The sequence below is a fragment of the Megalopta genalis genome, chromosome 1 (genome assembly GCF_051020955.1).
Source record: "Megalopta genalis isolate 19385.01 chromosome 1, iyMegGena1_principal, whole genome shotgun sequence".
In the NCBI taxonomy this organism is placed as follows: Eukaryota; Metazoa; Arthropoda; class Insecta; order Hymenoptera; family Halictidae; genus Megalopta; species Megalopta genalis.
The window spans coordinates 4873196-4900286 of record NC_135013.1 but is presented as its reverse complement, the minus strand read 5'-3'; the positions used below and the strand labels follow the sequence as shown (position 1 = coordinate 4900286).

Here is a 27091-nt window from a genome sequence, read left to right as displayed (position 1 = left end):
AGACCGGACCGATCAGGCCGATGAGAAATGGCGAATTTCCAATAAACGGCTAATATCTTTTCTAGCGGGAACGATCGTTGATTCGTCACCGTCACACCGCGTTCGTCATACATCGCGCGGAATTACACGGGGCCGGCTCGCGTTCTTCCCCGCGAGTTGCTCTCGCGTCAGCTCGCACGAACGCGAACAGAGGAAAAATTGTAATTCACGCTCGGCCCGCGCCGTAATTTCGCTGCTTCTTTATCCGGAAAGGGGGCGAGGGGGAGAGGAGCGTAGAAATCGCGGGGAATGAGAAACGGCGCGGGATCAATCGCGGCCATTAGAAAAACACGGTAACGATCCTGTCGGCAGCCGCGAGTTACGCGCGAACGGATCGCGGCGATAATAATTTACCGGCACGCTAATTACGTTCGCGCTGTCCAACAGCGCCCGGGGAGGGCCGAGGGGGTGGCCCCGGGACCAATAACCCCGCGCGGGCTCGGGGGCAGCTGCGCGCCGTTTTACAAATCTCGCATTTACATTTACGACACGTAACTTACGAGCTGCCGGCTCGTAAAGGAGCCGAGTTAACGACAATTGCACCTTAGCCACCGCGGCCCCGATAAATTCGCCCCGAAACCGTCGAACCGCGATGCTACTCCGCGCTGTTTTCACTCGGAAACTCCTTCGCCGGACCCCTAACCGAGACAGTCGGCCAAGCCGTCCCGGTTTACGATGCAGGCCGATTTCTGCATTTCGCACTCCGCGCTAGTTCCGCGGTTCCTGCGGAACGACACGTTCCGGCTAATTTATCGGCGGCGAAACGTTAATTGCAGCTGTAAAACGGCGACTTTTATGCGCGTGTACTACGATTTTAGCTTCTACTGTGAAACGGGGGCAACACCGCGCTTATTATTTGCTGGGAAACCGTTTTTCCTTTCACGGAGAACGAGCCTCTTTTGTTGCAGACTTAATTAGTGCATCGGTGCAGTTCACTGTAATCTGTTTATGCACAGTAAATTCTCCCTAATTTTTCTTTCAGCTTGTACACATGAATGGACAATTTGGTTGGGTATGATACTAGTCTGAGTTTGTACTTCGACTGTTTATGTCCCAAAAATGTCCCGCAAATTGGAAGTGGGAGGTTCCTGAGATCATTTGAAACAACTTTTTCCTTAGCGAAAATGCAATCCGCGGCTTCGTTTACGAGTTATTAACGGAAGACGCTGACCAATCGGAGCGCGAGTGCGGCCGGCGATCCGCCCTCGCGGCCAATGCCGCGTTGCGCCGGCCGACCGACACGGCAGCGGGTGGTCGTTAGGGTGGGGCGTCAGCCGTACGCGATCTCTCATTGGTCAGTGTTTTTCTTTAATAACTCGTAAACAGAGCTGCGGATTGCATTTTCGCTGAGGAAAAAGTTACTTGAAATGACCTGGGGAATCCCAATTTCCGGATTGCGAGATATTTTTGGGACGGACTGTATATTGGGACAAGTAAAATCTGTCACTCTTGATCTTTAGAATAAATTCATAATTATGTCTAAAGTATTCCTCTGCTTTTTAATGTAATAGACCAATTTCCAATATCTTGAATTGTAATCTATACGTACTGCAATCTTAAAAACAATTGAAATAATAATAATAATAATAATAATAATAATAATAATAATAATAATAATAATAAATATATAATAACGTATCATAAAAAGATTCTTATAATGTATGCATTATAAAGAAATATATAATATAAATATATATTATATATATTATTATCATATATATTATATTATATCATGTATATTATAAATAAATATATAAATGATAAAGTTTAATCTAGAAATACAACTATAATTGCAAGCTATAAATATACTTCGTTCTAAATTATTTTAACAATAAATTCGGTCGGTCAACAATCACGTTTGATAAACAATATCACGCCTTGTTCCTCGCAATGAGAAAAGCATGACTTAACGTTACCACGATTCCGACCGATTCGATCGCAGCTGCGAAGTCCGTCCGCAATTTTTGCCGGCGATTCGACACACAAATTGGAAATCCGAGACCGGCGTGACTCGCATTTCCTAACTCGCGTTTCCTAAAGTTCGCCGCCAAACTGTTCCCCCGGTCAACTGCGCGACAGTACAGTCTCAAGGCAAGAATCTGTTCTTTTGATATCCGATATCCTTGGACCGTTCCATTACTCCCATTAGTCTGGTATTGTTACAAAGTTCTGGATTTCCTTGACACGATGACCAGACGCGCGCGGCGTCTCGGCTGACCCGCGAGGTCAGCTTTCATTCAACGTGTCCAGGTTCCTTTTTACCGTCGCGAAATCACGATGGATCGACTGTACAGCTGCCGACCGATCGATTGCAACGTCAGCGGGCCTGACACGCCGCGTTAATATCGCCTTAACACGTTCGTTAATAATTTGATTTATTTCGCCGACTTTACTGCTGTCACGGGGGACCGGGTCGACCGGTCCCCCGGGCCCGTCGAGGTCGGTTTTCACTCACGGAGTTACCGAGGACGTTCCTTCTCCTCCCCGTGTTTATAGAAATGATCGTCGATAGTTAACGAGACGACAGCCGCGCGCCGGCTTCACAATGGCTTGATATCGGTACGCGGTTATTATACTCCACTCACGATTTATTTATTTGTTTATTTATTCTCGCGTCGAAGCGCCGATATAAATGGTTCCAAGATACAGAGTAATGTCTCCCTTACGGACGCTCAGATTGTCCACAAAAATGGACAATTTGGGAAGTATAAACTATAATAAGTATAAACTATAAGTATAAACTATAAAAACGAGTCGCAAGGCTCGAATAATCATATCTTCTCTTCCCAAATTGTCTACAGTAATGTCTCCCTTACTGACGCTCAGATTGTCCACAAAAATGGACACTTTAGGAAGAGGAGATACGATTATTCGAGCCTTGCAACTCGTTTTTTATAGTTGTTGATAATCGGTAACCATAAGAAACGAGCCATGAGGCTCGAACAATCGAATCTCCTTTCTTCAAAATTGTCCATTTTTGTGGACAATCTGAGCGTCAATTAGAGAGACATTACTGTATCCATTCTCGGGCCGAAACGTTTCGTCGCGGGCTTATGGCTTTCGCGCGGCAATCGCAAGACGGTGGACAATTCGGTTTACATTTAAAAAACAAATAACAGTTGCACCTAGAATTCCCAGCTGCAGAGATTGCAATTTTCCAATTGATAACTGCGGTTATCAACATTTATTCGGGAGCCGCGCGTGTGCTCTGTAGTTTCGCGTAATCTTCTCACAGATTCTACGATATTTTTATACGTAAAGGAATTTTGTATACGTCACAGAATTTTTCAACATGCTCTACAGAGTTTATACAATTTATTTTCAAACCGCAAAATTGTTTCGCAGAGTCTACAATTTGTTCGCAGCCCTTAGAATTTGGATTCGTTTCAATTGTTTTGTACGTCGTAGAATGTTTTATACATCAAAGAATTTTTTATACGTAATAGAATTTTTTAACAGGCTCTGCAAAGTTTATACAATTTATTTTCAAACCGCAAAATTGTTTCGCAAAGTCTACAATTTGTTCGCAGCCCTTAGAATTTGAATTCGTTTTAATTTTTTTAGTTCTGCAATCTTTTAGATTTCAAAAAGATTACAAATATATTGCAATTTGTTTGTCAAGTTTCCAACTGTGACGATTTTAACGAGACTCTAGTTTACGTAAAAATATCTGTTACAATAATTTCCTAAATAACTTTTTTGGAGAATTTTCAAGAGCGAATTAAATGTCTCGATCGAAAACACGTATTTTAACCCTTTGCACTCGGACGGTGACTCTGAGGCACCATTAAAATTTATTATATCGCGTTCTAAGGTAATTTTTATATTAACAAAGTTTAGATTTGAATAATTCTTGAGTCTGTGAGTCACAAAACTCAACTTCGTATGTATAAAATATATTTTGTCGTAATAAAATGAAAATACTATAAGTCAGAAAAATTATTTTAGATCTACAGTTGAAATAGAGCTTCGAGTGCAAAGGGTTAAAAACAAATTCATTGTTGAACCCTCTCGAATTCTCGAGATATCTAAAGAAAATACGGCCTTTGCCCTCGAATTTGTCGGCAAAAACCATTCGTTTCCTGCACACGGATCATTGCACATGTAAAAAAGTACGCGCGAAATAATCTTCGACAGACTATCGTACCCTAAAATCTCCTTCAAACTTAAACAGAATTGTTTCTTAGACTCTGCAACGATATAACAAATCGATCAATCTCTTCTAATTCCAATCTTCTCTCTAATTCGACAGAATTTATCCGCGCTCCGAACAAAATTTGAATTCTCCGCATAGTTCGAACCGGGCATAACTTTCCCCGAAATTTTCTCCGTTGATTCTAGGCGCTCTATATCTAATTAGCGATTGATCAAGACGTCCCTGGATGTAGCAGAGTGCGAGAACCCCTTCGGAGATCACGGGTAAGACCCGCTGAAGACGGCGAAGACAAGAACATTCGACGCGTGCCGCCGCTCCGTTGAATAATGAATTGAATTTGTAGCGGCGGGGTAGCGTAATTGTCGCTCATTTCCGCGGCGTAATATTAATTAGCTCCGAGATAAATCTCCTGGTGGGGTGTAGGAGCGAAGGCGAGGCTGGCTGAGCCGTGGCGAGGCGAGGCGCGGCGCGGCGAGGCGTTCCACGACGGATTTAATCGTGATTTATTAAGACCGCGATCGCTCTTATAGAGTTCGCCACGCGGTTGATCGTAATCGTAATGCACACACACACGGTTTATTGTTGGCCTTTGCGGCCGAGCAAGATTAATGAGGCCCCGCATTAGACCGGCTATCGACGCGCCTTCCGAGGAACGGCGCGCCGCGCGGCAACGGTGACAATTCTTTCCTCTCGTTTTATCTTTCCGTGGCCGCGCGCCGTCCGCCCGACGATTTATCACTTTTAATTGGACGCGCGGGCTTCTTTCGTTTCACCGAAACAACGGGTCACCGTCGAAATTTCGATCGTTCCCGGAATGGGGGCCGGCATTTTTTTTTCTTCTTTTTTTTTTCGTTTTTTACTAGCCGGTGTTTGATCGATGGGAATAGGTCAGCCGCCGCCGCCGCGCTCCTCGCCGACTTCTTCGTGGCCTTCGATCGATGTTAAAACTACGAAACAGTTTCGTCGTTTCTGATTATCGTCGCTGGCGTTTCTACAGACGCCGGAAATCGTCGTTCCAGAGATTCACGAGAACTTTCGATTCGACGAGCGATGCGGTAGAACTTGGATCATCCGGGTTGCCGATGTCCGACTTGTTAATCATGTTCTGATTCATTGCGCGTAATAAAGAATTCTGTTCGAAATGATTCATAGCAACTGAACTAACTATATGACACGGTGTAAATATCAGGCAGTCATTCAACTAAGTATCCGAATAAGGAGAATAAGAAGAAGAATGAGTAAGTATAATAATAAGTATAATAATAAGTAAGTATAATAAGTATAATAATAAGTAACTATAATAAGTAAGTATAATAATAAGTATAATAATAAGTAAGTATAATAATAAGTATAATAATAATAAGTATAATAATAACTATAATAATAAGTAATAATAAGAAGAATAGGATGTATCCGAATATTTAACTCTCGAAGAATGGTTCAGATAATCGAGATTCCACTGTATCGATCACTGATTTTTCATAAGCTTTTTCACAAGCTTAAATTTCGCGAATTCGGCGTCAAAAAATTCAAACAATTTTCGTGGTATTTCCCGAACTTCCGTCTTCAATGTATTCAATTTTAACTTAAATAAATAATTCATTGAATTTAAATTCCATTATCTAAACACTTAACTCGTCAATTATTCCAAATCTGCTAGAAACTATAATTTCGCGCGATTTTACGTCGCGCGAAATTAGTATGTTTCTGCCATGATGCCCCCTGAAAAGCCATAGGTTCTTTTATCATATTTATTTCGAACAAAAGAATTTGAACAAATTCAACGTCGAATCCTTAAAAAACTACTACTCGATAAAAAATGGTATCTGTACTTTTTATATTTCCCTTCCTTTTCATTTTCTTTTGCAATTTTATAACTGATCGTTAACTTCCCACAATGCACGAATAAATATAAGTAAACAAATAAATCATTGGCAGAAGAGGCCGTCGCTGAATTGCGCAGATTTCGAATGGAATTCGAGCGAAAAGATGCGCCGCGAATCGGCGGCGATCGACGCGTTTCATCGCGACAAAGCGGCGCGGCGCTGCGCGGCGTCGGTCCGTAATTCAAGCGATCCAGGTGAGCACAAAGAGAAATATTATGCGTTTCGCACCTGTTCGAATGGAAGCAGGCCGCGGTGAGTCGGTGGCCGCGTTAAAACGTTTAGAATTCCTCGGGTCGAGCGTCACAACGCCGCTCGCCGCTCGCCGGACACCGGCGGCGTCGCGTCGCCGTGTTACATCGCCCGTCCGTTTTTAATCGGATCGAGTTGACATTCCTCCGGATGACGAACAATCGGCCGGCGATCATGGGAAAGGGCGGAGCGAACGCCGCGCTGTCAATCGAGCCACTTTTCATTCAGCATTATCGTGCATTGTTATCGCGAGGCGCGCGCGCGCGCTCGCGCAGCGATGTTCCCTCAAATGCTCGGCCGTTAACAGAAGCAGCGACGATTATTAGAAGCTTGACCCGCGCGAGAACTTTATTTCGAGATCAACGTCGACCTTATTGACCTTCTCGCGACGATCGAATTTTGCATAACTTGTTTTCCAGAGCGACAAATAGACCGCGGATTTTATGCGCGTTCGTGGCAGGAACGAGGAGGAGCTGTTACATAAAATTACGACGACGCAAGAAGAATTTAACAGCGTTTTTTCTCTTGTGCTATTTTCAATTTATCCAAGTGATTAACTCTTAGGGCTCCGAAGGCTCCGCTACGGAGACATTTGTCATTTGTTCCGTAACTCCGAAGGCTCCGCTGCGGAGTCAAATTTTTTTAGTACGATTCGCGAGGCCATAAAAATCCACGGTCAGGAAATAATATACAGAGTGTCCCAGATGTTTCCTTGCCTAATTCGGCAGTGTGTTCTACGAAGTAAAAATAAGACTGAAATTTTATGTAACAAAAGAGTCTTCTTCGTTGAGAAGTTATGGCAAAAACAAGGAACGTGAAAGATATGATAACGCTGACGTACGAATTTTGACGACGAATTCATTGCGAATATAGATACATTTGGCAGCGTTTATTTAACCCTTAGCGCTCCGAAGGCTCCGCTACGGAGACATTTGTCATTTGTTCCGTAACTCCGAAAGCTCCGCTGCGGAGCCAAATATTTTTAGCATACGTTATCGTCGGCGTTAGCAATTGTTATATGTAGTCAAAACGTGCTAAGTCTGTACCATTACGATTAAACCATTTTTTCACCTTTTCTATGGTTAGCAACACGGAGAAAGATAAATATTACGATGAGAATTTAGAGCCGAGCGATACCGAAGACGTATTTGATTTTGAAGAGTTAGAAGACATTGTGGAAGACAATGTTGGTTATGATTCTGACGCTTCGAGTGGTAGTAGCGAAATTACACTACCAAAGAGACGAAAAATGAGAATGATTGAAAGCGAAAGCGAAGATTCGTTGCAAGACTTAGACGAATGGCGCGATGTTACGGAAGAATTACATATTCCAGATAGAATACCTTTTAGCGTATTGCCACGGGTCATTGGACCACAAGTTCCTGCAAACATTGAACAGCCGATACAATATTTTAAATTATTTTTCACGGACGAATCGGTAAATGAAATTATAAAGGAAACCAACGATTACGCAGAAAATGTTCTAAACTTGAAAGAAATATCTAGTAACTCTATTTGGCAAAGCGAATACTGTGACACTTGTCCAAATAAACCCAGAATGCACATGGGAGATTGTTACCAAAGATATCGCACCATGGCGAATTACAAAATTTGAAATTTATCTTTTATTTACGATAGGAAAATGTATATTTATAAAATAAATAAAATCAAATGCATTCGCAAGGACGTGTAATCTTTTCCGCTCAAAATAAGACTTCCTTTATCTCGGGCGCACCGCTCCAAAAATGTGCCGGAGTTGTCGGTAGGCAGTACTCGAGAAACGCGCGGAGCACTAAGGATTAAAAGAAATAATTTATTTATACTTATTTCTGCTGCTCGCGATCGCGTCTTCGAACGTTTCTATTTTCATCCGCGGTCTAACGATAACGCGTCGTATCGACGTACGCAAACGGTTGAACGTTAATCGACCTGATATAAATACGTAAATGGAAATCTAAACCGATATCGGAAAGACAGGCTTCGATTTGTCCACCGCGAAGCCCCGAAACGTCTCCAAAATTGTAAATTTCGAGCGACGAAAATGTTAGAAGAATTCGAGGAGGTCTGTTAACCCTTTGCACTCGAGTGGTGACTCTGAGACACCGCTAAAACTGTTCATTCACGCTCCAAGATAATTTTGATATTAACAAAGTTTCAATTTTAAAAATTGTTAAAAATTTATTACTGTTATACGAGTCACCGCAAGACTCAATTTCGTATGCACAAAATGCACTTTGTCACATAAAATGGAGATACTATAAATCAGAAAAATGATTTCAGATTTACGGTTAAAATGGCTTCGAGCGCAAAGGGTTAACATCTAGAACAGACCTCTTTAAAACAGGCTTGGCGGTAAACCTACTTTGATCGCGAAGCGTGCACACAATTCAAGAAAGTCTAAAATATATTTCAGACATTTAAAAATTGTCAAATGATCATGAACTATGAAGCGAATGATATGAAGCCGAAATTGTCTCGAAAAGGAAGCAACTTCTCTGTTCTACTTCTCTGTTTGTTGCGATTGACAAGCATTATTTTGCGTAAAGATCCACGTCTCATAATAGTAACAATTATAACAAATAATTTGAAAAGCCTGCCGCGATGCACTTTGTCTCGCAGAGCGAACTGCGAGCGTCATGGACGCGGACGTTTCGACGTTCGTGGAAAATGGGGCGACCAGAAAAATGCGTCGACTCTCGGAAACAATTAAGAAACCTGACACAGTGCATTCTCTGTCTTAGGAAGCCAGCTGCTTAAAGTGTTTTCCGGGACCACGATTTTTACGCGGAACGTTTGAGGAAGGTGAGAGACCGGGGAAAACGAGAAGATAAGAGGGAAACGATAAGGAGAAGAGGATTGGAAGAGGCGGCGGCGAAGGGGGAAGCGAGGGGGCGAGGGAAGCGAAGAACGAAGGAAGGTTCGACGGCGAAGGACTCGAAATTTGTATCCCGATGGCCGGAGCTGACTGCGATAGTGCCGGGAACCGGGTAGCAGAGGCGCCTCCTCCGCGTCCGAACGAAAACGGTACACGGAGGAATGTCAAGATTAATGGCCCCTTTGTCCGCGCCCGGACCATTTCTGTTCCATCGTGCCGCGAGCGCCGGACAAGGAAAAACAACGAAGGAAAGGCGAAATCCTTAGGTAAGTCCGTGTAACGGGTCCCGAGCCGCTAAACCGTCGTCGAATTACAAAGTACAACAGGCGCTCGTTATCCGCATTAGCATTAATTAACAGCAACAGGCGCACCTTCGCGACGGCGCGACGGCTCGCCGCCAGTCGCGCCGACGATTCGCGTGTGACCGGCAATCCGATCGCGAAAATTGCCGATCGGAAGCCTATTCGTCGACGGAGAACTCGTTCTCCCTGCCAAATCTCACGGCGTGGATCGTCGACGGACTGCGAATTTTTGCGGATTTAAGGGAAAAATCTGTGGGTACAATTTAACCCTTTGCACTCGAAGCCATTTCAACTGTAAATTAAAAATTATTTCTCTGACTTATTAGTATTTCTATTTTATATTATATTGAGTCTTGTGATACAACACAGTTACGGCAATTTAAGGCAATAAACAATTTAGCAATCTTTTAAATCTCAACTTTGTTAGTATAAAAATGATCTTGGATCGTGATATAACAATTTTAGGTGTTTAGTAGGTGCATGAGAGTCGACACTCGTGCGCAAAGGGTTAACTAGTTTGCCGTGTTCGACGAGTATACTCGTCGCGCGTAAAAAGTAGCGACTACTGGCTATTTAAATTGTAATTTTAGCGAAAACGAAAACATATTCTGAAATTTCAAGATGTTTAGAATATTTCTCTAGATCTTCGAAAATATGTTGCGCGAATATCGCAGACGTTTGTCACCGATTTTTGCGAAGAGAAATCTATTCGGCCGATTAGATCGTTCTTGAACTTCGTCGTCCGATGCAAGTACAGTAAATGCTGCCTAATTGACGCTCAGCTTGCGAACAAAAATGGACAATTTGGGAAGAGGAGACACGATTTTATTCGAGCCTATTAGGCTAATTACCCTCTATCTTGCTCCTGCGGAGTTCGATTAACTCAAAAGGAATCGATAACAGAATAACAGCCGAGAGTTCATCGGCAATGATCTCCAATTTCGGGTCGATTAGAGGCGTCGAGACACTGTCAGCATGGAAATCGAAATTCCGATCGGTCGATCTTCTCTTGTTTTCTTCCTTTTTATCTCGCTTCTTCAAAGTTCTCGATTGTAATTTGAAGAGCTGTATTTCGATCGCGGTAAATTCTCTCTAAGTTAACCTCAGCTTGGAATAAAAAATGGACAATTTGGGAAGAGGAGACACGATTTTATTCGAGCCTACTCTATTCTTCTCGTCTCGCGACGACAAGCAACGTTTTATTCGGTCTTAATAACGGTAATCTCGGCGGAGCTTACTTTGCACGAAATAAAAATTGTTCGCTCGATTTGCGCGAGAAACGTCGCGGTTCCTCCAATTTTCGAACAATAGGAAACGCTCTGAAATTATTGTTAGCGCTTTGAACGCGGAGTCTTCCATTTCTGCGAGACGGAATCATTCGTCCAGATTCGAAAGTGAATTCATCCTCGAACGTACTCGGTGTGGCAAAGTCTAAAATCCGCGAAATGCGAGGAGATCGTGATTTCTATCTCGCTGGATAAACGATTGGGTTGTTGCAAAAATAAATCCTGTTCTCCAAATAGACAGCTTACAAGAATACCGAAATTACTTTTGCAACGACCCGATACAGTAAATTCTCCCCAATTGTCCCTCAGCTTGTGAACCAAAATGGACAATTCGGGAAGAGGAGGTACGATTTTGTTCGAGCCTCGCGGCTCGATTTCATAGACGCCGATCGTCGACAACTATAAAAATGGAGAGGCTCGAATAATCGTATCTCCTCTTTTCAAATTGTCGATTTTTGTGTACAAGCTGAAGGACAATTGTGGAGAATTTACTGTGCCCGTCTAAAAATATCGGCGCGATCTCGTCACCGGTTGATCGATGTCCCCTCTAATCGCTAAATTAAGGAAACAACGTCGTGTTTACGGAAAACTCGCGCGACGCTGTTCCAGAACGTTCGTGTTTTCTCTTTCAGAACGATTCCTCCCGCGTCCCCGGACGCGATTAGTTTTCCTTTGGTACGATCGGCGCAGCGCAGTGCCTGACAAACGAACGGGGAAAAAATGATTAATCGTCGCCGCTTACGCCGTGACGAATCGCGACGGAAGTTTTGCCGGCGCGGCGTCGCGTCGCATCGTTCCGATCGCGGATTAACGGCGTGGAAACGTGCGGCGCGTCGGGGCCGAGGACGAGGACGAGGACTCGGGGCGCGTGTACGCGTTTAGCCTAAATGCGTGTACTCGATTCACAGTCATTAGGGCCGGCGTGCGGCGCAGAGAGAGAGAGAGAGAGAGAGAGAGAGAGAGAGGAGGCGAGCAGACGAGCGAGCGATTCAGCCGTGCAGCGTGAGAAAGCAATTGCGGAGGCACGGAGGCGGCTCGGATTGAAACGGGTGGGCAACGAACGTCGGAACCATTTCGGTACACTCGAATCTCGCCGGGTCGAGTCGATTAACCTCTTAACAGGCCTGTTAATTTATCGCCTATGACTTTGCTGCGCTCGTTTTGAATAACGCGAGCCAGCCGCGGGACGTTTGATTGAAAGCGAACGCGGGACCCTCGGCGACGACGACGACGACGACGACGATGACGACGACAGCGGCGACGACGATTCCGTCGGGTCGATCCTACCACGAGTTTGGGACCATTCGCTTACCGGCTATTTATTCCGTTGAATTCTCCCCCTACCCTCCCCCTCCCGCCGTCTCGTCTCGTCGCACCGCGCACAGCCTCGTCGTTGTCGTTTACGGAGCTTTTGGCTTTTTAGAAGTTCTCATCACGCTCGATCGTTTCTTTCATGCTTTTCCTGCTTTCGCTCGTCGATTTCTCGATGACCAGATATTTTCTGGTGTTCGTACGTGGGTTAATAGTTCATTTGCGGCTTCTCATTCGGTTGGAAATGCTATGGAACAACGGTAACTGCGTAAAGAAATCGAGAAAAGGAATTCACGCAAGTCGGAACGCGTTAGTAAATCGTTGACGGCGTTGAGATCAAGGGAAATTGTTGGTGAATTGTGTGGCGCGGGGAATTTTGTCTTAAAATTAAAAATTTTAATCCACGTTTGGAAATCTTCTTGTGGAATTCGATGCGAACGAATAAACTGTTTTACGATAAAAAGAGAACGTATTATTTGATGTTTTATACTTATTTTGAAGTCGATTATGTGATATTTTATGTTTGATAACTGAAATGAACGTTTTCTTTTACATTTTTAATATTAAAAAAGAAATTCTGTACAGTTTGGGCTTTTGTTCTGTTTATCACTAAAGCGACCATAGCAGTCGAAATGAAGAGAATTATTTAGATTTTACACAATTTTAACTAATTCCCTCTAAATCAATCTCACATTTCTATAAAATTGAAAAAATTAATATTTAAATTCACCTGATTTATTATTATTATCTTTTTATATTATTTAGTGTTCGTTTTGCCGGACTAAACATGTCAATTATGTGATATTTTATGTTTGATAACTGAAATGAACGTTTTCTTTTCCATTTTTAATATTAAAAAGGAAATTGTGTACAGTTTGGGCTTTTGTTCTGTTTAACACTAAAACGACCGTAGCAGTCGAAATGAAGAGAATTATTTAGATTTTACATAATTTTAACTAATTCCCTCTAAATCAATCTCACATTTCTATAAAATTGAAAAAATTAATATTTAAATTCACCTGATTTATTGTTATTATCTTGTTATATTATATATATTTAGTGTTCGTTCTGCCGGACTAAACATTACAATATAAACTATTACGATAATTTAATAATTCACCTTATACAAACAACCCTTAAAATCCTCTCTTATTTAAATTTTACTTAATTTCATCTAACACCCCCTAAATTAATCAAATTTCCATAAAACTTTAGAAATTAATTCTTAAATTCACCCAATTTATTAATATTCTTTCTAACTAATTTTCGTAGGGAATAATTGAATAAATTTCGTCATTCAAGCACGTGTTACGATAAAAATGGTAAGATATCCGAATAAATTCGGTCTTGTAATTCTTATAAAACAACGCGTCTTTCAACAGCACTGACGTCTTTGTTGCTCGAAGGGGTCTAGTGTCAAGATTTCAGTGTCAACTCGAAGAGTTGAAAAATGATACACGAACACTTTGCGGGCCACTGTGATCAGCCTGCCGAATTTCGTTGAAATGGGGGCCCAGCCACACGTCATACGCTCCCCTTGTAAAATGTCGTAAACAACGGAACGATTTTGGAAATCGAGGCGGGAGTCTGCGAACGATCCGCAAACTTGTTCACCGCGGGGATTCGACGGCGCGGAGCGGCGCGGCGGGCCGAGAAGCCCGACCGGCAAGAACGTGTATTGCAGCCGGGAATTACCTCCGGTTGCAACGCGTTGCGCCGCATTGCACCGCGTTGCATCGCATTCGCCGCTCGTTTCAGACGGTAATAACTTACGCGGCCCCGTCTCTGAGGAGCGTCTGGCCCCGCTCTCGCCGCCGGATTTGTTTGGCGTTAGCGAATATTGGGCCGGCAGGCCCGGAATAAGCTGACCCGAATAACAAATAGCGGCGCGACTCTGCGACGACCCCATCGCCTTCTAAACTCTGGAAACGCGTGATCGAACTCTTATCGCCGCGGCACCTGTGAAATTTTTAACAAAGAATTCGTCCTGTTAATAAATAAAGTTATTATCATTGTTGTTACTATTACTATCATTGTTATTCTTACAGTGTGATTCGAATACAATGCGATTGAAATATAGTAAATATAGAAAATTCTCCTAATTGACTCTTAGAGCCTCTTCTTCTAATTCGAGCCTCTCCATTTTTATAGTTGTCGACGATCGGCGTCTATAAAATCGAGCCGCGAGGCTCGAACAAAGTCGTACCTCCTCTTCCCAAATTGTCCATTTTGGTTCACAAGCTGAAGGACAATTGGGGAGAATTTACTGTATCGGGTCGTTGCAAAAGTAATTTCGGTTTTCTTGTAAGCTGTCTATTTGGAGAACAGGATTTATTTTTGCAACAACCCAATCGTTTATCCAGCGAGATAGAAATCACGATCTCCTCGCATTTCGCGGATTTTAGACTTTGCCACACCGAGTACATTCGAGGATGAATTCACTTTCGAATCTGGACGAATGATTCCGTCTCGCAGAAATGGAAGACTCCGCGTTCAAAGCGCTATCAATAATTTCAGAGCGTTTCCTATTGTTCGAAAATTGGAGGAACCGTGACGTTTCTCGCGCAAATCGTGCGAACAATTTTTATTTCGTGCAAAGTAAGCTCCGCCGAGATTACCGTTATCAAGATCGAATAAAACGTTGCTTGTCGTCGCGAGACGAGAAGAATAGAACAGGCTCGAATAAAATCGTGTCTCCTCTTCCCAAATTGTCCATTCTTTATTCCAAGCTGAGGCTAAATTAGAGGGAATTTACCGCGATCGAAATACAGCTCTTCAAATTACAATCGAGAACTTTGAAGAAGTGAGATAAAAAGGAAGAAAACAAGAGAAGATCGACCGATCGGAATTTCGATTTCCAGGCTGACGGTAGGCTCGAATGAAATCGTATCTCCTCTTCCCAAATTGTCCATTTTTGTCTACAAGCTGAAGGACAATCGAGGGGAATTTAATGTACATGCTATGAAAAGACCAGAAAAATGCGAATTCAAAGTGCTATTAATATCTGGTCCGACCTTGAGAGGCCAACGAAGTTGGTAAAAAAGATGGTAGACGAAGCGGCAAACCGTCTGTTCAAAAGTAATTATCTCTTTACCTAAAATTAAATTGTAGAACGTAAGTTGATAATAAAGAAATAAATGTTAGTAACTTACTCGAAAATCCATCGAATATCGATTTTTTCCGTGAAAGACGTCAATTTTCCGCACAAGAAGGGCACTAATTCATTTCCAAATCCTGCACAATATTTATTGTTTCCAAAGTCTCCCGTCAATCCTTAAAAAAATACAATTTAACGAAAGAAACCAGCAAACTTTGATTCCGATCGCACAATCGCAAATTGAGATATCGCGTGGAACGCTTCGAAAAGCGTCGTTCGCAGGTAAAAATATTCGTATTTCGAGTGAGAAGGGAACAAGAAGGACAATTTCGCAAGAGAGAAAGAGAGAGAGAGAGAGAGAGAAAGAGGCAAAAGTTCACTTCCAAATCCTGCCCAAAATTGTTCATTTCCAAAGTCCCCCGCCAGTCCTTAAAAAAAAATACAATTTAACGAAAGATACCAGCAAACTTCGATCCCGATCCCACACTCGCAAATTGAGATATCGCGTAGATCGCTTCGAAATGTCGTCGTTCGCAGATGCATACGCTCGGATTTCGAGCGAACCGCCCACGCGATCTCACGGTCGGCAACGATCGCGCCGTGAGCCAAGCGAAATTTGCATGTCCGGACCTCTCGCACCAAAAATCCCCCGTAGCCCGAACGATTTCTCACGCTAAGGAAGCGCGCACAAATCTCTCTACGAATTTTCCAGTGGACTAATTCCCGTTTCCGCGCCTCCCACGCTCGGCGGCGCATCCCGCGCGCGACGCGTCCGGAGTCCGAAGTGCATCGCGCTCGTCTATGACGCCGGGAACCGGGCCAAGAGCGTCGGTCAGCCGGCCCGTGACATCAATCTTTATCGGCGACGTAGTTCGCGTCGCGTCGAGTTGCATTGCGTCGCATCCCGTGCCTGTGCATGTGCATGTGCAACGTGGCCGGCGCGCAAATGCGTCGCGTCGCGCCGCGTCGTCGGTGCAGCGGCGCGGGAAATCTGCGATTTTCACCGGGCTCTTTTCATTCTATTTTCCTCTCACTTTCTCCCCCCCTCTCTCTCTCGGTCTCTCTCTCTCGCTCTCTTGTTCTTCTCCCTCTCGGTCTCCGTCTTTTTTCGCAACCGCGCGAAACACGATCGTCCGCCCTTTCCCCGGGCGCGCGTTGTCCCTCTAATCTCGTTACTTCGCTTTAAACCGTTCGAGCGGCGTTAGAAGCGTGTCAAGGCGAACTATTAATACCTGCTATCGGTGGCGCTTTTTTCCTCCTTTTTATAATACAGGACGCGGCTTGTATCGATTGCTCGAAGGACAGGCAAGGCCGCCAGCACCGCGACGCGTCGCTCGTTACCGATCCGCGCCGCGCAGAGGACATTTCAGACGATGGAAATCCCGGACCGCGACCGATCGACGCTCGTGAAATCGCGGGACGTGATTCGACGACGTCCGAGGGCGTCCGAGGACGTCTTCGACAGGTGTTGCTCGGACACCGGGTTGCGAAACCCCGGCGTTTCTCGGTCGGGCCTTCGAACGTCGCGTCGGACGCGCGGAAACGTCCGAATTGCATAATCCGACGCGCTGCAGCAGTTGTTCGCCGTAGATTGTTTCTATTCTGGATTTTTAACGCTGACATTTCGTCGAGATCGTAATGCGTTCAGGACCGCGTCGATCGCGTATTGGCGACGCCAAATTTTTGATAAATTTTGAAGATTCATTCTCATTGTAATGTACTCGAACAATTATTCGATTTGAATAATTGATGATTTGGATGCGAGAGAGTTCTATTGTTATTCATTGTGATAAATTTTAGCTTTCCTGGTTCGATTTCATTAATTAAATTGCTTTGATCTTGGGGGAATTTTTTGTGGTTGATTACGAACATTTATGTAATAATAAAATTGATATGAAATTGAAATAATAATAAAATTGATATGAAATTGAAATAATAATCAAATTGATATGAAATTGAAATAATAATCAAATTGATATAAAATTGAAATAATAATAAAATTGATATGAAATTGAAATAATAATAAAATTGATATGAAATTGAAATAATAATCAAATTGATTTGAAATTGAAATAATAATAAAATTGATTTGAAATTGAAATAATAATAATATTCATATGAAATTGAAACAATAATAAAATTGATATGAAATTGAATAATAATAAAATTGATATGAAACTGATATAATAATAAAATTGATTTGAAATTGAAATAATAATAAAATTGATATGAAATTGAAATAATAATAATATTCATATGAAATTGAAATAGCAATAAAATTGATATGAAATTGAAATAATAATAAAATTCATAAGAAATTGAAATAATAATAAAATTCATATGAAATTGAAATAATAGTAAAATTGATATGAAATTGAAATAATAATAAAGTTCATATGAAATAGAAATAATAATAAAAATTCATATGAAATTGAAATAATAATAAAATTTACGTAAAAATTGATATCTAAAATATTAGAATTTAAGCTTTAACTGTTAAGTTTTTCTTTTCTATTAAATTTTGACTATTTTTAGTTCTCCAGCATTTCACGAGCGATCAAGAAAATGACTATTTTTAATCATCCGGCATTCCACGAGCATTAAGATTACTATAATATATTTATATATTATATTTATAATATATTTCTAGATTATATTTATAATATATTTGTAGATTATATTTATAATATATCTATATATTATATTTATAATATATTTATAGATTATATTTATAATATATTTATATAATATATTTTTATTACAATATATCTTAAGATTATTATAATATACATTTCAAAATATAAGCTTCGGAGGATCACAGTCGCAACACCGCGCGGATTAGCCAAGAGTTTTCGCCGGCGACTCGGGGAAATACGTCGCAACGCGAATTGGCTGCGAAGGTATCAACGCGCGGTTTCTCCAATCGCGCAACCACGATCGCGCTCTCTCCTCCCAGATTCGGCCGTTTGATCACCGGACCGAGCGTTCTCGACGTTTAATTACGTTTTTGCCGTCCCCCTTCCCGCGAGGGGATTTGTTGACAATTCTCGCGGGACACCAGGTACGCGCTCGGCGAGTTCTTGCCGCGATCGCGGCGCGACATGCTCGACTAATTGCATCGGGTTTGCGCGAGTCATTGCTTTTTTTTGCACAATCCAGATACAATTATAATACCGGTACGCGGCCGCTTTATAACAGCGGATCATCTGAATCAGCGATACGTCGCCGATAAACGCGGTCTCCGTGCGACGCAACGTATTGGAGCGCGAACGCTGTTTAGCTGCCTTCTTCTTCGTCGTACGCTGCAAGTACAGTAAATTCTGCCTAATTGACGCTCAGCTTGCGAACAAAAATGGACAATTTGGGAAGAGGAGACACGATTTTATTCGAGCCTATTAGGCTAATTACCCTCTGTCTTGCTCCGGCGGAGTTCGATTAACTCAAAAGGAATCGATGACAGAATAACAGCCGAGAGTTCGTCGGCAATGATCTCCAATTTCGGGTCGATTAGAGGCGTCGGGACACTGTCAGCATGGAAATCGAAATTCCGATCGGTCGAAATTCTCTTGTTTTCTTCCTTTTTATCTCGCTTCTTTAAAGTTCTCGATTGTAATTTGAAGAGCTGTATTTCGATCGCGGTAAATTCCCTCTAAGTTAGCCTCAGTTTGGAATAAAAAATCGACAATTTGGGAAGAGGAGACACGATTTTATTCGAGCCTGTTCTATTCTTCTCGTCTCGCGACGACAAGCAACGTTTTATTCGGTCTTGATAACGGTAATCTCGGCGGAGCTTACTTTGCACGAAATAAAAATTGTTCGCACGATTTGCGCGAGAGACGTCGCGATTCCTCCAATTTTCGAACGATAGGAAACGCTCTGAAATTATTGTTAACACTTTGAACGCGGAGTCTTCCATTTCTGCGAGACGGAATCATTCGTCCAGATTCGAAAGTGAATTCTTCCTCGAACGTACTCGGTGTGGCAAAGTCTAAAATCCGCGAAATGCGAGGAGATCGTGATTTCTATCTCGCTGGATAAACGATTGGGTTGTTGCAAAAATAAATCCTGTTCTCCAAATAGACAGCTTACAAGAATACCGAAATTACTTTTGCAACGACCCGATACAGTAAATTCTCCCCAATTGTCCCTCAGCTTGTGAACCAAAATGGACAATTCGGGAAGAGGAGGTACGATTTTGTTCGAGCCTCCGCGGCTTGATTTCATAGTCGCCGATCGTCGACAACAATAAAAATGGAGAGGCTCGAATAATCGCATCTCCTCTTTTCAAATTGTCGATTTTTTTGTACAAGATAAGAGTTAGTTAGGGAGAATTTACTGTATATCGTGTTTCAATTGCATTGACGTTACATTACATCACAAAAGTGTCAATTAAAAGTGCTGCGACAAAATCGCACCGATTTCTTTTTATACAGATCGACAGTATTCGCTACAAAAATCGCAAAAACGTGAATTCAAAGTGCTATCAATATCTGACAGACCTTGAGAGGTCAACAAAGATGCCAAAAAGATGGTAAAAAGATGGTAGACAACCTTGACATAACCGTTTGTCCAAAAGTAATTGACATATCTCTGTACATAAAATTAAATTGCACAACATAAATCGATAATAAACAAGCAAATGTAATCAATTTTCTCGAAAATCCTCCGAATATCGACATTTTCCATAAAAAACGTCGACTTTCCCGCAAAAGAAGGACCCAAATTCCTGTCCAAAGCCAGCGGAAAATGTCTCACTTACAAATTTACTTTCCACTTCGTATTTTCTCCACGGTGATTGCCGTGTGATTAAGAGCGCGCGCGAAACGTCGCTGGTCGCCGCGAAGCGAAAATAATCGAAATAAAATGCGTCGGGGAAACGCGAATACGCGCGCTCACGATCGAATTCGCCGGCGAAACCGCGAACGAAGGATGCGAGATTAATGATTTCTGAGAGATGTAAATGCGCGGCGGCGGCGGCGGCTTAGTGTTCAGCTGTCGGGAAAATGATACCTGCATCCGTTCGTTCGAACGGAGCAAGTTAATGAAAGCCCGCGGATAATCTATTGTTCTATTTGTTCGCGGCCGGCTGGTCTGGCGGGGTCGGGTTCAATCACCGATAGAAATCAGCGAATTTCTCCGTGACAGAGAAACGAAACGGCGGGACGGTTTTCCCGGCGCAACCGGGTTTCTTCTCGAAACTCCGGCGTAGCGTGACGCAAAGCACGACGACGGGCCCCGCGTGCGCAATACTTTCGGCGCAATCATAAAATTTAATGGAAATTAAATTGCGGCGGAGGGTTTCGCGGCATGCACCACCTCGGACGGAGGAGCACGCCGCGGTGAAACCGTGGCCCGGCGTGCCGGCGGGGGAGGAGGAGGGGGGAGGGGGGGGGGGGGTGGAAAGACAGAGTGACTTACGAAACGCGAAGAAACAATTATTGCTGCGCCATAACTCGTCGCGGGCATGCCAATTACGAGGCGCCAGTCGCGATTGCGCCCAGTTTTTACGGCCCTGAGCCGCAGCCTTGCATAACCAGCCATCGAGAGCTTCCGTAATTCTTCGCCTAATCGAGCCTCTCTCTCTCTCCTCCCCTTTTGTTCTTTTAGCGTGCCGCCGCTGCCGTTGCCGTCGCCGTCGCCGATTCGCCTCCGTTCCTGCCGTTTTACAGCGTCGCGTGGGAGGCGTGGACGCGGCGCCCATGCTAGCCGAAAAATTAATAGTCCCCGCGCGATCGCCGATTTGAAGAGTCGGAGCTGCTAATCCGATATTTGCTTTGTTGGAGATCCTACGGTCGCAGCTGCGACAACAGATTTGCCGAATTCACTTCAGCCGAAGAACTATGTTCCTGCACTTCCAAGAAGGAGCAGCTAAAAAAGTACATATTTACGTAGGGACGTCTCGTTATATTTAATACGATTAATAGAATTTAGTTATTCATTAACCCTTAGGGGACCAAAACTATTTATTTCCAGTTTACACGCTGCCAAGTCCAGACTGTTTTTCCAGACGAAGAGAAATGTTTTACTGAAAATTTTTGTATCGAATCTAGAGAAGAGATATTCATTTTTTTTTAAATAAAACTTCGTTGATGTATTTTCATCGAAACAATCGTGCCTATTCTTCCAATGTTTCCTGCCAGATTTTACGGTTTCATTGATTTCTGCCGCGTGTATGGCGGCATTGGACCGTTAAGGTTTAATATTTATTTAATAGAATTGTTTGCACAGAAATTTTCAAGAAGATCCTGCCCCTGTAAAATATATTCTTAAAAATTGTTCGATTCATGCACGTTAATCGCAGATTCTTCACAGCTTCAACCCTCGAACAGGGTTCGAACAGGGGGTAGTTTTGACAAAAATATAGCTCAGTGTGCTTAGGATCATTTACGAGTTCAATTAGTAATTTTTCTACGATTTTATTGAACGATTTTATTACGATTTTATAGAAAGCTTAATGATTCCGTTGACAATTTTAATTAATTGCCAGAAAAACTAGATAATCAGATATTTTGCATTCTGGGTCCAAATGTACCCGAGCCTCGCCCTCCAAGTGCTAACTACCTTCTTGCACAGCCATATACCATTTATACCATTTATTTTTGGTCCAAAATTTATTTACAGCGCAATTCGATCGCTGCAACATTTTCATAAATTAATCCATCGACTTTCTCCCCTGCTAATTTCTCCACCGCAAAAACTAACAACGCGCGGAAATATCAGAAATTCCTTCCGCTTCGAATCCTATTAAAAAATGATCCTCCACCTGGCGCACCTAAGAGCGGGGTGTCGCAGATCCACCGCACCCCATTGTCAAAATCTGCGCCATCTTTTCGCGGACGGGATATCCGCGCGCATAAATCTCCGTATCGCTTACGGTGACACTTATGACGTTGATTTATCTCGAAACTTAAAAATTCGACGAAACAACGAGCTCCTCGAAGATGATCCTGGCTTGGATCCCCGTCGCTGAATGTGTCCTCCATACGCAGTGTTTGCCGGGGAAACGGCATAAGCAGCGCGTCGGTAACGGTCGAAATCCCTCGATCCGTGGCGAACAGTCGCGAAGGATTTTGTAGGACTTCGTTGCCGCGGGAGACGTTGTCGTTGACGGATGTCACCTGGCTGCGCGGTTTTTCAGGCTGAAACGATGTCGGAGGCATGCCTTGGTTGGATGCCGCGTAGGCCATATAACGGCCGCCCCGTTGAAGAAGCAGGAATTGTCGTATTAGCTGCGGTCGCAAATAACCCGCAAATAAGTTGTCGACAAATTGAGCAGTACCGTGGAATTGCGAGGACATCTGCGTGGCGGATGTTAAAACGCCATAAATTTCAGCCATTTCGCTCGGTTCGAGCATCAAACGCTTCACGGTAACGGCTTCCCAAGATCGCCGGAATTTTTCTCTCCGCTACACCGATGGAAACAGTCGCTCGTTTATAATGGCGCGCGCACTGCTGTACACCGCAGGATTTACAACGTAGGCTACTATACACCGCGCGATGTACAGTTTACGCTGTTATACTATGTAGATTGTTATACGGTATACATTATTATATAGTATATATACGTTATTGTATAGTGTTATAATTATAATTAATTATATATAATTAGTTAATTATACTGTGTAGATTGTTATACAGTAAACATTATTACATAGTATACAGTATTTTATATAATAAAGTATATACTATTATCAGTATACACTATTATACAATCTTCGATATTGCATATTATACATTATACAGTATAGACTATTATACAGTACACAGTTAATACAAGCTATTATACTATAATGACTATTATAAATATACACTGTTATATAATACAGGCTATTATACAGTATAGATTACTGTACAGTATACATACATTATTATACCGTGTAGATTACTATATATTATAGACTATTATACAGTATAATACTATAGATAATTATACAGTATACACTACTATAGAGTATGCTCTATTATACAGTATATAGTATTATACAGAATAGATTACTGTACAGAATACGCTATTATACAGTACAATAGTATAGACTATTGCACAGTACAATAGTATAGACTATTGCATAGTATACATTACTATAGTAGTATACAGTATAATATTATTATTATATTAAACAGTATTACACAGTATACAATATTATACAGTATAAACTATTATACAATCTACACTATTGCATATTATACATTATACACTATAGACTATTATATAGTAGACAGTATTATATAGTACAAGCTATTATACAGTATACAGTATTATATAGTACAAGCTATTATACAGTATTGACTATTATAAATATACACTGTTATATAATACAGACTATTAAACAGTATAGATTACTGTACAGTATACATTATTATACCGTATAGATTATTATATATTATAGACTATTATACAGTATAATAGTATAGATATTTATACAATATACACTACTATAGAGTATGCTCTATTATATAGTATATAGTATTATACAGGATAGATTACAGTACAGTATACGCTATTATACAGTATACATTTTTACATAGTATAATATTATTATTATAGTAAACAGTATTACACAGTATACAATCTTATACAGTATAAACTATTATACAATCTACACTATTGCATGTTATACATTATACACTATAGACTATTATACAGTACACAGTATTATACAGGGTGTTCCACAATTATTTTAACAGCCGAAAATGAGGGGTAGCTGAGGTCATTTGAAGTAACTTTTTCCTTCGCGAAAATGCAATCTGCGGCTCTGTTTACGAGTTATTAACGGAAAACACTGACCAATGAGAGGTGACGGCGCGAAGTTCGAGAACCCGCAGCACGAGGCTTTGACAGATGGTCGGGACGGACTCGAGCCGCGTTCGAAGTATTGAATAAATCACGAAGCGTTATATCAAAGTCATGTCAAGGTCATATCAAGGTTATGTTAAGGTCATACCAAGGTTACGTCAAGGTCATCATATGAAATTTTTAAGCAAGGTGTACAGTGAAGATTAACAAAGTATGTAATGATATTTTAATTTAAATGATTCTGTGTCCGAACACAGTTTTCAACGAATGATTCTCAAAGCTAATTTAATAAATAATAATCGTGTTAAAGGACGTAAGGTTAGAGAAATATGAAGAATATTATCAATATCCTTGACATATCCTTGACATGACCTTGACATGACCTTGATATGTCAAGATTCTGTCAAGGTCATATCAAGGTTGTGTCAAGGTCATATCAAGATATGTCAAGGTCATGTCAAGGTCATGTCAAGGTTGTATCAAGGTCATGTCAAGGTTATGTCAAGGTTAAAGGTGAACAGCGTTTTTCTTAAAAATATCACTGTTATGTAGTAAAACAAAATCCGGAAAGTTCTCGCTTCGTGATTTGTTCAATACTTCGAACGCGGCTCGAGTCCGTCCCGACCATCTGTCAAAGCCTCGTGCTGCGGGGTCTCGAACTTCGCGCCGTCACCTTTCATTGGTCAGTGTTTTCCGTTAGTAACTCGTAAACAGAGCCGCAGATTGCATTTTCGCAAAGGAAAAAGTTACTTCAAATGACCTCAGCTACCCCTCATTTTCGGCTGTTAAAATAATTGTGGAACACCCTGTAGACTATTATTCCATATAGTATTAATAAAGAAGAAGTATAGACTATTATACAATATTATGCAGTATAAACTATTATAAAATATGGACTATTATACAATATAAACTATTACAGAATATACAGAATATACATTATTATGCAATAAAAAGCTATTACACAGTATAACACTACCACACAGCATACACACTATTACACGGTATACAGCACGATTACACACGATTCCAGTGATTTCACGTTATCGGGCCGTTCGTTGGGCGAAAGTGGGCCGTCTGTCCGGCATCGAGCACCGTACAATGAATATTAATTGCTCGGTTCGTGGAACAGATGAGCCGACACGGGAACCGGAATCATTTTCACGCCACGTGGCCGTACACATAAACCTATCCGCGAGCGTCAAACATAATTTGCCCCTGTCGACCCTCGCGACAGCTGCGCGCAAAAAAGATCTTAGGATAACGTTGCAATATCGATTCCTGTTTTACATTTCTCCGCGAAGGTATCAGATGTTTCGCACGTGAACAATCTGATAAAGAAACCGTAAAACTGCGAAAAGAAACCGTAAAATCTCGTAGAGCAATTCGACAGCAATTCCATAGGTTTTTACGTTGCGATAACAGTTGCACGTTGGCGTTTGTCGTGCTTTGATATTTCTTGTTTCGCAAGCCGGTTACTGCCGGGTCGTTGTGCATTATGACATTAAGGACACGCCATGGCGCGCCGCATATACAGGGTGTCCCAAAAATGTCTCGCAATTCGAATGTGTTGGGTTCCTCGGGTCATTCGAAGCAACTTTTTCCTTTACAAAAATGTTCTCCGAGGCACCGTTAACGAGTTATTAACGAAAAACAGTGACCAATGAGAGGCGAGCTCGGCTGGCGCGAGGCGACCCGATCCAACGAGCGGAACTGGGCTTCGTGCGCTGGTTGGCTGGGCCGCCTCGCGTCGGCCGTACTCGATTCTTATTGGTCACTGTTTTTCGTTGATAACTCGTTAACGGTGCCTCGGAGAAAATTTTTGTAAAGGAAGAAGTTGCTTCAAATGATCCGAGGAACCCGTCATTTCCGGATTGCGAGACATTTTTGGGACACTCTATATATGTATACACATGTACATACATACATATACAACACGAAGAATTTCGTAATCTGTGGGTCGGTAATGAAACGACTTGTCCGCCGAACTGAACCCACGGAGAGGCTCCCGCGTGTGTCTCGTTGCACGTGAACAGGGAGGAGAGGGTGCGGTGGAAGGAAAAAAAAAACACGCGGCTACGTTGAACGACATAACGCAGCCCCGAGTTACAAGATAAATGGGTCGCGTGGAGAAGTACGCCCACGGTGGGGAAAAAGAGCGTTTTTTTCCGTGGGAGAGTTCCAGGGACATGTGTGCCGTGGAACGATTTTAGGAAAAAAAATAACTTGGGAGGCAAAGTCAATTCGAGAGCGAGCCCGGTAATCGTCCCGATAAGGATCGATGGTAGCTCGTAACCGGCACTGCCAGGATAATCGGAGCGTGGCCTGGGCTACGCTCGATCAACAGAGCGATTTTTCATGCCGTTTGCAAGCTAATCGGACCCGATGCGCACTGCGACCGTTCGCGTTCAGAAATAAGAAAACATTGGTCGATAAAGTTCTGAAGTTTCTAAAATTCCGTCGGATGGGCAATTAAATTGGACAGAATAATTAGAATAATGACAGATAATAATTAGAAATATTAGAAAAAAATATATATATATATATATTTCTAATATTTCCAATTATTATCTGTCATTATTCTAATTATCTTTCACTTCTAATTATTAATCTGTCTCACTCTCTCTTACATCCTCTCTCTCTCTCTCTCTCTCTCTCTCTCTCTCTCCCACTCTCTCTCTCTATATATATACATATATTATATTATATCATATATAATATATTATAATATAATATAATATATTGTATATATATTATATATAATATATATAAATATTATATATAAATATATAATATATTATAATAATATATTATTATTATATGTAATATATATAAATATTATATATAAATATATAATATATTATAATATAATATAATATTATATTATATATATTATATTTTTAAAATATATATTAATTTTATATTATATATATATTTTTTTATATATTTTAGAAATACACCAAAAGAAGCAGGACTAATTATTGTTTTTCCTGCTACTTATATATGTTTGAATATATTAAAAAACGTTCAAATTTCTTAAGTTCACGTCTAAAATGTTTAAATGATATATAATTTATGATATAATAATATAATAAT

The 27091-nt window shown here is 41.6% G+C and overlaps 1 protein-coding gene across 2 annotated transcripts in view; it reads right to left on the bottom strand.

Annotated features, from left to right (window-relative positions):
* The window catches only part of Pdk1 (Phosphoinositide-dependent kinase 1), a 1509859-nt gene that overhangs the window by 698044 nt on the left and 784724 nt on the right, over positions 1 to 27091 (bottom strand). Inside the window, exon 1 of one of the 2 annotated variants that reach the window (XM_076519277.1) lies at positions 15257 to 15283. The exons of the other annotated variant lie outside the window; for it this stretch is intronic. Coding sequence (XP_076375392.1) covers positions 15257 to 15268 — 12 coding nt within the window. The 5' untranslated portion in view covers positions 15269 to 15283. Of the gene's footprint in view, positions 1 to 15256; positions 15284 to 27091 lie in introns of those variants that run through there. 2 annotated transcript variants of the gene reach the window in all.